Below are 12,806 nucleotides of genomic sequence, written 5' to 3'. Positions count from 1 at the left end.
AAATCCTGTAAACAACAATGGATTCTGGTAAATTTGAGCCCATCACTCAAATTGTCATTACATTTTTGTTTGGTAAACAAAGTGCATCCTTCATCATATCCAAATTTCAAACAAGCGGTACACTACAAACTACCATAAAATATTTTTTTTATTGACACTTACTAAAAGGCATGACTAACAAAAACTCCAACAAAACATTGTCAGAATACTTTCTTTGATGGACTTCTTGTCATTGTTGTGGCTAAGTAAAAGTCAATTACGCAATGATATTTTTCCTTTAACTTTATTGAACACAATTTCTGACAGAATGCAAAGTCAAACTTTTTTTTTTTTTTCGGTTAGTACTTAGTATTTACACCAGTGACAGTGGAGAGAGATGGTACCAATGTTTCACTTAGTAAAAATCTGTATACAAGAGAGAAGGCCCCAAAAGCAGGTTATGGTGGGTAAGAATGAGAATGGAGGTCTCTGGGAAACATCTTGGTGGGGAAAACGCCCCTATCTGACTGAAAATGTCACATTACCAACTTTTGTTTGGCTATCGGAGTAAGAGACTCCCAACCTCGTTGGATTGCCTGGGCAACGTTCAGCAGGTCACAACATTGGCTAACGTTCAGATAGAAATGCATGATGTAGAACAAAAATACCTATGTTTATATAGACTAAGCAATCACGTAATCTCTAGTCATGGCAATTCTATCTGCAACATTCCAATGTTTTCGTACTGAACATGGCCCCAGACTCCATTCAAATACTTGAAAAAACGCTTCCGTACTTCCTGTATTCCTTGAAATAAACTGGCATGATTGGTAAGGTGGAAGCAATACGGTGACACCTCACTTTCACCAAGCCAACGGTGTCAGGTAAGTGGTTACTTTCAGGAAGTGAGGAAGTCAGAGAGAAAGAGCGTTTTTCCCTTTCTCATGGCATTTCTAAAGTTTTTGAAAATCGTTTTTTTGTTCCCCTCGACTTCTTTCCTGAAATAAGTTTCATGGCACAGTACACTAATGAAAATTTCAATGTAAACGTACATAGGAATTGGTCCCACATTATCATAGCATTTGAACATACAGGTCAAAAGCCACAGCAGTCCAGCTTTTTTTGGGTCAAGAGAAACCCATCTTTTTTTTTATTACATGGTTAGGAATGGTTTATACACATTTAATCAGAAACTGTGTCATTTGAACACACCTCTTTACATTACAGAGCCTTGTGGAGTAAAAGCACTTGATGACTATTTTGAAGAAAACAAAAAAGTTCGGAACAGACAACAGTTTACAGAACACTTCAAAAGATCAATGTACAACAGATAAAGCCTTGGTCAATTCCTTTCTCAGGAAGCTTTCAGTGCTGCCACACCAATGAAATCCAAGATAAGAGTACATTGCATGCTTGTTTCAGGTCAAGAAAAAAAATATTTTTCCTTCATTAATGATGTTCGGTTTTGAAGACAAACCGTGAGCACTGCAAGTCATTTGAGCCAATTGGGATTGGAAATATTTCATCATGTCCAAAGTTGTGTTTGTGTGAAACTACTTTTGGTGTAGTGATCATGAGTTAATCATTGGAATGAATGTTGTTTTTCCTTGTTTGTTTGGGGAAAACATTTTATTTTGCATTAGTCACATGGAGAACCAGTGAATGAGGAGCCTTGTGAAAACAATGTGGACACAACGGACCACCTCCATTTTCACCCCCCGAGCTGAGTTTATGCACTAACAGAATGACGCAGCGGTTTAGTAATTTCACAGTTTACAAACCAGTTACATTGTCAGTACTCTTCCTGTGTGTTTTCCTTGGACTGTGTAGTAAAGGAATGGCAATGGACAGAACTAGGACACGAAACCTTATGCTGTCACCTCCTAGAACAGGCAGACACTGAGCAGGATGGAACGCATGCTGCCATTTTGACGTTTCAGAAGCCACCGTCTTCTTGTTTTGTTTTCGTCTGCTCATTACTTTCATGGTTTTTCATGGAACTTTTTTGTTGTCTGTACTATTAGCTATACCTTTCACAACCAAACTATGCATATTTAAAAAAAATTCTATGACAAAGAACACGTATTCACACTAGGATATTCACGCATTCACAGTGCACAAGCTTGCAGTCTAAAGTATGAGAACCGCTGTACAAAAAGGTCAGATTTAATATTTTTGGATTTTACCAAATCCACACCGGAGTACTATGGCTTAAATAAGAAATGTATAAATCCGGCCATTACATTTGTTTATATGCATAAAATATGCTGAAAAACACAAAACATACATTTTTATTCCCTTGCATTTTGAGATGAAGCCCAATCAATCACTAAATTGGAAGTGCTGTTGGCAACAGGCACAGTATTCTGAAGTTATGGGACAAAGCCATCAAACGGGGGAATAAATAGGACTGTTTCTAGGCTATTTTAAGGACTTCTGTTCATACATTCAGCTGCTACCACTCATATCTGGCCTTTGATTACATCATTCTCCCATAAGCCATGCTACTCTGTATGCCCGTCTCTTCCTGTGACCCCTTGGGACCTGCACCATTTCTGGGGTTAAAGCTGAGCCCTGAAACCCTTGGAATGGAACAGGTCCAAAGCTCATCTAATAGGAGAATCAATTAAAAAGATATAGAGGTGTGTGTGTGTGTGTGTGTTAGAGAAAGTGTGTTCTTATATTTGCCAAAACAAATTAACCAAAAAATGGAATCTTAGAGACGATAAATTGCGTAACATTAACCGCCAACTCCAACCTCTATAACTGTGGAATAAACATTGTCTTTCTGCTGTGTCTTCTTTTGTTGTTGTTGTGTCTACACAATCTTGGGACAGAGTTAACACAATGTAAACATTCAAGAACAAAAATAAAAACAAAAGACAACCACATATGAAAAAATATGCTCTCTCTAGTTCTCGAAAATTATACATGAAAAATAAAAGATACAATAAAATGCAGTTACTTCTGCACATTATTTAAACACACAACAAAACATACTTTTTTTTTTACCCCAAAATCCATTAGCAGTGGAAATAATGATGGCATTACTGCATAACAAAGAGAACATAGCTGGAAATAGTGTGTGGGTAAGGTGTGTGCACATCGTAAAGGCATTGTTCTGAAGTAAAGCTACAATTCCCATGGTTATCTGTGCCAATGATACTTAGCTTCTGTCCCATTTAAAAGACTGGTAACGTTGATGTTACATATAAAAGGAGGTCAAGGAGAGTGAACTAGAGGTAAGGATTTTCCTTCACGTGAACACAGAGAAAATGACAAAAGGAATAACAGATAAAGAAACACTAAGGCAGGTGCATTAGGTCTTATTCCCGCTCTACATGTCTAACAAACTCATCTTTTGCTCGGAGAACTCATAGAAGACACTGAAAAAAAAATACCCTTTATTGAGCTTTTTGTTGTTTGACGGAGTGGTGTGTGACGTTTTCCTCTGGAGGTCTGTGACTGTGGTGCACCCGACCCCCTCCCTTCTGGCTGTCGGGATCATGCTTTGCTCTCGTTACCATTTGTCTTTGCAGCTTCGTTGGGGACTGTCTTCACCTCCGACAGGGCTTTCTTCACCTCTGTCGCCTTCTCCGGCGCTTTACTTTTATCGTCTGTCACGATTTTGCCGCTGAAGGGAAGGAGAGAACCACACAAAAAGAGAGATTCTTTAAGTGATGAATACCAATCTCTTGCAGCACGCAACTGTCTGTTCTAAGCGGCATTTTGTCTTAAAAAAAGGAAAAACTGTTGCTTCAGGTTTTTGAGGGAATGTGTATCCCCTGGAACCAAATGCATTTCACACATAACAGGATCTGCTCTGCTATCCTATCCTGACATCAAAGACGGTCACGCAGATGTCACAGCCGTTTCATGGGAGAATGCATGGTTATATTATATTGAGAGAGCAGAGATACAGTACGTGAGGGAACGGCACACTGGAACAGAACATCAATACGAAGCAATACTGGGAGGAAATACAGATGGTCTGAATTGAAGGAGGAGCGAATGATGAATGTGGAGAACGGAGAAAAAAACTTCCAACATTTAGTCAACGACTGTTCTACATAACATTCACTTCAAGACTGCAACAAAATTACACCTCATTATCGTTTACCCCTTTGGTCTGGTGGTCACTAAATGTGTCACTGATTACTATCTTTCATTCTATCCAAAAGCGCAGTAAAGTACATAAGCTTTGTGACTGGGCCAGACATTTCTTCCTAGTCATGCAGTTTCACAAGTCATGCAGATCGCACTTTGATAATGAAATGAAATTAAGTCTAACTTGTATCTCATCAGATGTGACAGAGCAGTCTAGTCCACTTCACAGCAAATTGCTTTTCCCCTTATGATTAGTCCGGGGTTAGTTTGTGTTGATTGACTGTCAAGGAAAAAAAAGTAACTTTTGAGCCTGTATCTGTCAGCCTAATCATAAATGCTAACGAATGATCAAAACGGATCAAGCTGTAGAGCTGAGAATCCTGGAGTGAATTGGCATAAGTCTTCATTGGCGCGTTGTGCCTCAGTTGACCTATGATTTTCATCAACCTCTGGTACCGTGCCTTCCTGTTCAAATGATATTCTTCAAACAAACACTTCAGGTGATGAATAATGACTATGGGCTAGATAATGAGGATGGACTTGTCCTCTTTCTGGTAGTAACTAAGCCCGAGGACTCCCAGGCTAACTGAGTAGTACGCTACTCTGCACGGCAAAGAACCATTTTGGAGAATTTCACCTACCATGGCATCGTAAAGTACCTGGGAAACCATGTATTCTACTACCAGGGTGACCCATTGATGAACAGCCCCTGTATAGAAGGGCACAGTGACAGAGTCAACAAGGAACTGGGGTAACTGATGATTGCTGATAAAGACGTGAGTCTCCATTAGCGACAGATGAATTGTGGGTCATTATGGAGGCCTCAAAGAGAAAAGGGTCTTAGGTTACTATCTACACCATCCGCCGGTGGACTGGGCTTTGTTGGAGTCCACCGGGATCTGGCTCCTACTGTCAGCCAGACTCCACAAAAGGTAACTGATCCCAGAGATTTGGGCTTGATCACGACAGCAGCAGGACTTCCATTACCTTGTCCATAATAACCCTCTCTGGGAGGACTGCTTCTGCTGGCCACAGTGGGTGACCGCCCGGCTGGCTATGCATGTTTCAAGACCACCACCCACCGCCTTGCGGTTCAGCGGGGATTAGTAGCATCAGTGAAAAGGCGCTTTCCTCTTTGGCAGTGTCAGGGCCAAAGTACTCTGCCGGCCACTGTGAAAGAGTGGGAAACCTCAGGCCACATTCAACCTGGCAAGGAAAGGACTATTACAGTGGATATTTTGTCACCTCAGGGGTAGCGTTCCCTGTCAGACGTCTGGTGCTGTATCGCCTTGCGGTTGAACGTGTCATTGCAGCGTCCTGATAAAATGACCAGGTTGGCTGCCGGAGGAAGTCATAGGGTCATTGATCTCAGCACTGACTGACCTTGGCTTTAGAGAGTAGCACAGGAATAGTATCAACAGGGACAAAAATAAAGTTGGTGTAGGAAAACAACCACCTAAACAAATAGCAAGTCGGGCAAATTAGCTGCTAGACCAGTCCTCGAGGGCCTGATTGGTGTCACAGTTTTGACCCAACCCCAGCTAACACACCTGACTCCAATAATCACTTAATCATGATTTTCAGTTTAGAATGCAATTTGATTAATCAGCTGTGTTTGCTAAGGATGTAGAAAAAGTGTGACACCAATCAGGCCCCCGAGGACTGGAGTTGTCCATCCCTGTGCTAGACAATGAAGATAAACTGGGAGCCTGAAAGGCTTTTCTCCACGAATCCTGCTAAGGTGACATAAATGTAGCTAATTAGGGTAACGGCCTTGGATAGCTATAAAAGTGTAGTGTTGTTATTGCCTGGAGGACAAACTGCCATTGAAACCATGATCATTGATGACAGGGTCTGTTAAGCAGCCTGGCCTTAGCCAGGGCAAGGGAAACTAGGCCAGCCTGGTCTGGACTGGCTGGCTGGAGGGTGAACTCTGCCCCTGTTGCTATGGGAACCCTGGTGTGGATAATATTGGGAGGCAAGGAAGATAAATCCCAGTGGAACTCGATATCTGTCCAATATAACGATATAATAGATGAAAACAGAGGAACCGAGTAGTTGTCTGTTTGTTAGCACCCAGATGTGGAGGAGCAGTTACATCTGCCAGCTGCACTTTACTGTAGCTACAAGTCAGCTGGAGGGGAGAGCTGTGTGTCTGTGTGTGTGTGTGTGTGTGTGTGTGTGTGTGTGTGTGTGTGTGTGTGTGTGTGTGTGTGTGTGTGCGCATGTCAGCTGGAGGGAAGAGCTGTGTGTGTGTGTGTGTGTGTGTGTGCATGTCAGCTGGAGGGAAGAGCTGTGTGTGTGTGTGTGTGTGTGTGTGTGCGCGCGCATGTCAGCTGGAGGGGAGAGCTGTGTGTGAGTGTGTGTGTGTGTGTCTGTGTGTATGTCAGCTGGAGGGGAGAGCTGTGTGTGTGTGTGTGTGTGTGTGTGTGTGTGTGTACGCATGCTGTGGGGGGCCAAATCATCCTGCAGTCCCGCAGTTTCATTCTGCCTTGGTAAAATATAAACAGTCCTCCATTCTGAGATGGGAGAGTGTAGTGGCTCTGTTTGCTTTCTGTACTGATTAAAGCAGTTCGCACATGGGGCCCTGGGCTCAGAGCTGACAGCGGCAGACATAGAAGCGTGAGTCCAATACTCAAAGGCAGCAAAGGGAGGTGAGGAAGGGGGGACGAACAAACCGTTGAGAAACGAAAAGAGAAGGGGGAGGAAGAAACAAAAGTGTCTTGTAAATATTTGAATAGTCCCCATTCCTGTTCATGCCCCATGTTTGCAGCCAAGTTCGGCAGGGGAGACTCTGCCATGGTAAAGGCCCCGGGTACTAAAGAGGCTGGTGTTTATGCATGCCCGCCACAGCCAGAATGCATATTAACTAAGTGCCTATGTTTTGGCTGAGGGGAACCAAATGGGAAAAGCAAGAGCCCAATGGGCTTTCAAACATTGATGATCCGAGGGTGTCCAAGGTCAACCTCTGAGGAGTGGCCTTCGAAAACCAGCCTACAGGGCTGTCTTTCAAACAAGTCGGACAGCTAAGTCAAATAAAAGTACCATCTAAGGACCGTCCACATAGACCATGCCAGCCTTGTTAACACTAGTCCTTTGAATGTACAGAGGGATCAGTATTCTGTAGCACAGCCTGCGGAGGAGACTATTCTACCTCCAGGAGAGGAAGAAGGTGTCCTCAGTGGACAAGCTCAGGGATCTAGTAAGCCTGTAAGATGCCTGACAAGACTGGTCGGTTGTCGTGTGGCAAACAAATCACTGTGGAGGCCGGGGAGGAGGAGATGTGTCAGACCCGCTAGACTTATGAAGATATATCTGTCCGTTCAAGAGTCATCATGCCGATGACGAGAGCTCCGTTGCCACGAACGGATACATTACGTCCTGACATTCATCACTGATCTCTGTTTTTTGTTTGGGGTGTTATGGGTGAAAAGCATGGGACAAGCGAGAGGGTGTAATCGGAGCAAGCTCCTGGAATACCGCTCTACAGAGCTCGCCTGATCATCCTTAGGGTTTGCCTGAGAGAAGACTGAAATGTACGAGCTTCCGCCGAGAACAAAGCCCTTTCATACCGTGCTGATCGAAATGGCTTTGTACTGTTGCAAAGAAACATTGTTTTCAGGAGATAACAATCACAGAAGATGATTGTGGCAGTAATATCAGGACCATAATTCCGTCGTATCTATCAGATTTGGTAAAACTTCTGATGTGAGTGAGTGAGCGAGAGAGAGAGCCCATCACTATGAGAACAGAACACAGTAGGAGGTGGTGATAGAGGGTGAGTGAGGACAGACACAGTAAAACAGACTAGGAGGAGGAGGAGGGGGGGTCATACTCGTCCTGGGCGGGTGCAGCAGTGGAGTCTGCTGGGGCCTTGGAGCCTTTGCTTGGGGCATCAAACACATCCTTGGCCAGGCCGTCTATCTGTAAGTCCTTATTCTGACTGCTGGTGGCGGAGGGGCTTTGGACAGACTCGGGCTGGCTCTGTGGTGCGGCATCGGCTGTGGCAGAGGGGGGGTTGGAGGGGACCTTGACTGGCTTCGAGGATGGGGCTGTGGGGGTGGGGGGCTTGGGGTCGGACGAGGGTGTGGCTTTAGGAGCTTCGCTTAGGTCAACGAGGGGAGCCATGTCGGATTGGGCGGCATGCTGGGGGGCGGGGGTGCTAGGTTTGGGCGTGCTGGACTGGGGGATGGGGGCAGGAGTGCTTTTAGGGGAGGTTTTGGGGGCAGTTTTGGACTCAGCCAGGACAGGGGTTGGGCCAGCTGCGCTGGAAGTGAGAGTGGTGCTCTCGCTAGCTGGGCTGTTCTGGGTTGTGCTAAAGCTCTCAGTGACAGGTTCAGAGTTAGTGGCGACAGAAGGGAGCAAGTCCACCACCGTGGCGGTAGTGTCAGCAGCGGGCCTGTGAAGAGAGGAAAGCAGGAAAGAGAAGAGCCATCGAGCCGCAAGAGAGTGAGGGGAAAAAGAGAGCAGGGAGGGGTAGGGGGGTGAGGCCAAGGCACAAACAGACATCCTGAGTGAGTGCTACATGCAGTGATAAAGCAAAGAACTAGAGATTCAAAATGTTAAAGTGGAGTGAGGTATAGACACAGACACTATCTTAAGCAAACTAAAGCAAATTAAATCAAAATCAGGTGCTTAAGGGTTTAGGGTCAAAGTTATTAAATGTTTGAGGCTGTTAGTACAACAACTATTTTTGCTACCATCAGTGTAAACAACAAACATCCAAGAACATCTTCACTATCAGGTTTTGATATTCCATTCTCCCATTATTTGATCAATTAGTTTAGCCAATATGTCAGCAAACACATGATCAAAACACTCAACTGTTGTCATTATGGAATAAGAAGTATGTCTTATGCATAGACATATTACACGATTAGTATGGGTTTGCCAGTGTAGGGCAACCCCAGAGCAGGGTGTCTACCCACAGCCATTGCTGGAGTACTCACTCAGGCTCAGTCAGAGGGGTGGTCTCGTTAGGCTCTGTGGCCCCCCCCCCTTCATGGTTAGGAGTGCGCTCCTCCTCCGTCCTCACCTCCACAATGGGCCCCTTGGACTCATCCTTCCTGTAATGGGAAAAAGTATTTTAAATAAATGCTGGTACAGTGCAAGCACATTGTAGTGAGTAATCTTTGTTTTAAAAACCCTGCACTGGCTTAAAAACCCTGCACTGTCAAACTGTGGTCCGTTGTCTGAGAGCAGCTACTGTGGGATGCTGGATGAACAGGACACTCAAATTGTATACAGCACTTCAGAGAGAAGAGGAAGGGAGCCAGGGAGCAGATAAGAAGAGAGACTCACGTGAACGCCGCCTTGCCCTCCTCGAGGTCCTTGCTCTTGGCTCCGGGTCCGGACTTGCCGCAGAAGTTGACGGCAATGCACATGACGAGGCCGCACTTGTTGAGGAAGTAGCAGGTGACGTCGACGCCCACCAGCAGCAGCACAAATACCACAATGAGGATCCCCACGATGGCCCCCGTGCCTAGGCCTGAGCCGCTATCCATAGTGTCTGGAAGGAAGGAGAGGGAAGGACGAAGGGAGGAAGAGAGAGAGAGAGAGAGAGAGTAAGGGAGACCGAAAGAGTGGAGAGAAAGTTAGAGAGGGTTGGAGAGAAAATTAGAGGGAGGAAGAGAAACGGGGAGAAAGGGAGTTAAAGAGAACGTTGGAGAGAGAGGACGAGATAGAGACAGAGAAACGCTGCATTAGAGTCAATATTAATCTCCACCCTTTCATCCATAACTTCATACTGTCAGACTGCTTCTCTCCAGGCGTCAAGTGTGTTGTTGTTCTTTGAACAGGCTCTGGGCCAAATCATGACATATTTTACTAAAAATACATCAGAGTGATGCTATACAGAAAAAACAAAACAAATTTTGATCTGTTAAGACTCTAAAAATAGGTTGATAATCAGATTATCAAAAAAGACACACTTGGGCCCAGAGAATACACAACGGATTGCATTAGTTGCATTCAACCAATAAACAACGGTCAGTTACTATCCAAGTTAATGTTAGACACAGGGCATGTATCAGCCATCTAAGGTACTATATTAAGAGGCGAGCAGATAAATAGATGACCCATATTAGGGTCACACACCAGACATGCCCATCACGACATCCTACACTAATCAAATCTAAACATCAGAACATGAAGGAAGTCTAATGGGGCATCAATCAAAATCATAAAACGGTCAACCATTGGAGCACCTGGTTCATTAAATAAAGATGCTCGTCTTATCATCACTGCCTATACGGGTCTATATGCCTTTATGACCCCATATGGGACTGTCGCTTACCCACTCTCATTATTGTTGACAGTTGTAAGACAAAGCAAAAGGCAGTGGAAAGACAGTAAAATCAATCAAACATTATGCAAATATGTTTAAATCTCTTTTACATAGATGAATACTGCACACAAACAAATAAACAATGCGGAAATAAAGCCTATAAGAAGGGCACAAAACAAAGGCAATGGATTGTGTTTTCATGAAGCAAACATACACACAAGCAACAGTACTTACCAAAAAATGAATATCCAGGACTATGTAAAATACTACAATATTAATAAGAATCTACAATAGTCACACCCCTTGACTTTTTCCACATTTTGTTGTGTTTCAGCCTGAATTTAAAATTGATTAAATTGAGATTTTCTGTCAAAGTGGAATTATGTTTTTAGAAATGTTTACAAATTAAGAAAAAATGAAAAGCTGAAATGTCGAGAGTCAATAAGTATTCAACTCCTTTGTTATGGCAAGCCTAATTAAGTTCAGGAGTAAAAATGTGCTTACAAATCACATAATAATTTGCATGGTCTCACTCTGTGTGCAATGATATTGTTAAACATGATTTCTGAATGACTACCTCATCTCTGTCGAGCAGTGAATTTCAAACACAGATTCAACCACAAAGACCAGGGAGGTTGTCTAATATCTCACAAAGAAGGGCACTTATTAGATGGGTAAAAATAAAAAAGCAAACAAATATCCATTTGAGCATGGTGAAGTTATTAATTACACTTTGGTTGGTGTATCAATACACCCAGTCACTACAAAGACACAGGCGTCCTTCCTAACTCAGTTACCGGAGAGGAAGGAAACCGCTTAAGGATTTCACCATGAGGCCAAATGGTGACTTTTAAACAGTTAGTTTTCTCCCATCACAGCCAATAAACTCTAAGGTTGATCAACAACTTTGTAGTTCCTTCACAATACTAACCCAATTGACAGATTGAAAAGAAGGAAGCCTGTACAGAATACAAATAAGCTCTTAGAGACCTACCCAGAAAGTATCACAGCTATAATTGCTGCCAAAGGTGCTTCTACAAAGTATTGACTCAGGGGTGTGAATACTTATGTAAATTAGATATCTGTATTTCATTTTCAATAAATTTGCAAACATTTAAAAAAACATGTTTTCACTTTGTCATTATGGGATATTGTGTGTAGATGAGTGAGAAATAATATACATTTAATCCATTTTGAATTCAGGCGGTAACTCACCAAAATATGGTTATTAAGTCAAGGGGCATAAATACTTTCTGAAGGCACTGTATGTATCTCTCCACTACAATGGATGACCATGTATCCACACTGTTAATACTCTGCCTTCGACACACACCCAAACCACACATGATCATGAACAGAATTAATATGAGCTTGTAACCCAACCACAAAACTGTTAAACAGATGAATGTTTCACAAAAAAATTATTACTATGCTTTGTGTCAAATCAATCTCACACAATCAAATTTGGAAATCATTTGCAGCTAATTTGCATTCAGTAAACAGACACACAAAGAGATCGGAGATTTGATCAAACAGAATAATTTAAAACTTAACTCAAATCAAACAAGAGCATTTGGAGTATGGTTGACTTGACACATAATGATCTACAAATGACAAACAAGTTAGATAGAATTATGATGACAGAACAAAATTCAATTCCAGTTTTTGTTAGCTCTGTTAGGTGTTAAATATGAGACAATTTATATTCTGAATTAAAGCAACACATAGGCAATCCTCGATTTGGACTTACTCTTTGCTCTTGTCATATTGAGAATATCAGGATGTCTAAATGTCAGACTCACACAGTACTCACAGTAGAATCAATGCAACAAAATGTACTTGAATAATTCTATGATTTACTGGAAAACCATCACTTATCAAACAGGGTAGGCTTCAAGGTAGGCATTTATTGGGGTGATATGAACCATCATGTAATTTCATTGACATTGTTCCCTTTCTGAGTTCAATGAAATGCACGAGTAGGAAGTCTTTCATTTAAAAAAAAATTAATAAAATCAGCAAAGTGCTCATTCCCATTGAAATGTGTTGAGATTTTTGCTCCGTCTCGTATTCCAGCGTTCCCTCCAAACGACCAGGAAGCCTGGGTCTTATCTTACTGTAACACACACAGTGATTTTGGCAAACAGTAGCCGACGTTTGGGCTCCAGTATCACTGGCTTACAAATGTGTGTAAGGACACTGATTGAGACTCGGCTGCACAGAGAGGATGTGCATCTTTATGCAAATCCACTCTATATACACTGGTACCTTGAGAGGGAGGATACTTGTATGGCAGAAACACAAATTCACACACACTTGATTGATGTATTTGTATAATGTAATCGTCTTGTCAGACCGGATTGTATTATATCTGTCACTTCTTTGAAATAATGTTGTTGACTGCATACGGTTTGGTTGTAGGCAAATATAGAAA

The 12,806-nt window shown here is 42.8% G+C and overlaps 1 protein-coding gene across 9 annotated transcripts in view; it reads right to left on the bottom strand.

Moving 5' to 3' along the window:
- Positions 1 to 267: 267 nt before the first annotated feature.
- Positions 268 to 12,806, bottom strand: part of ncam1a (neural cell adhesion molecule 1a) — a 294,012-nt gene continuing 281,473 nt past the window's right edge. For 7 of the 9 annotated variants that reach the window (XM_029690814.1, XM_029690815.1, XM_029690818.1 and 4 more), the window contains 4 exons: positions 9,388 to 9,595; positions 9,036 to 9,152; positions 7,922 to 8,485; positions 268 to 3,613 (listed from right to left, as the gene is read on the bottom strand). In XM_029690814.1, the coding sequence (XP_029546674.1) occupies positions 3,484 to 3,613; positions 7,922 to 8,485; positions 9,036 to 9,152; positions 9,388 to 9,595 (1,019 nt within the window). In that variant the 3' untranslated portion in view covers positions 268 to 3,483. The remainder of the gene's footprint in view (positions 3,614 to 7,921; positions 8,486 to 9,035; positions 9,153 to 9,387; positions 9,596 to 12,806) is intronic. The other 2 variants (XM_029690821.1, XM_029690822.1) reach the window with 1 other exon arrangement.

Source organism: Salmo trutta, chromosome 15 (assembly GCF_901001165.1).
Source record: "Salmo trutta chromosome 15, fSalTru1.1, whole genome shotgun sequence".
NCBI lineage: Eukaryota > Metazoa > Chordata > Actinopteri > Salmoniformes > Salmonidae > Salmo > Salmo trutta.
Note: the sequence above shows the minus strand (reverse complement) of the source record. Positions and strands in the feature narration are given on the sequence as shown.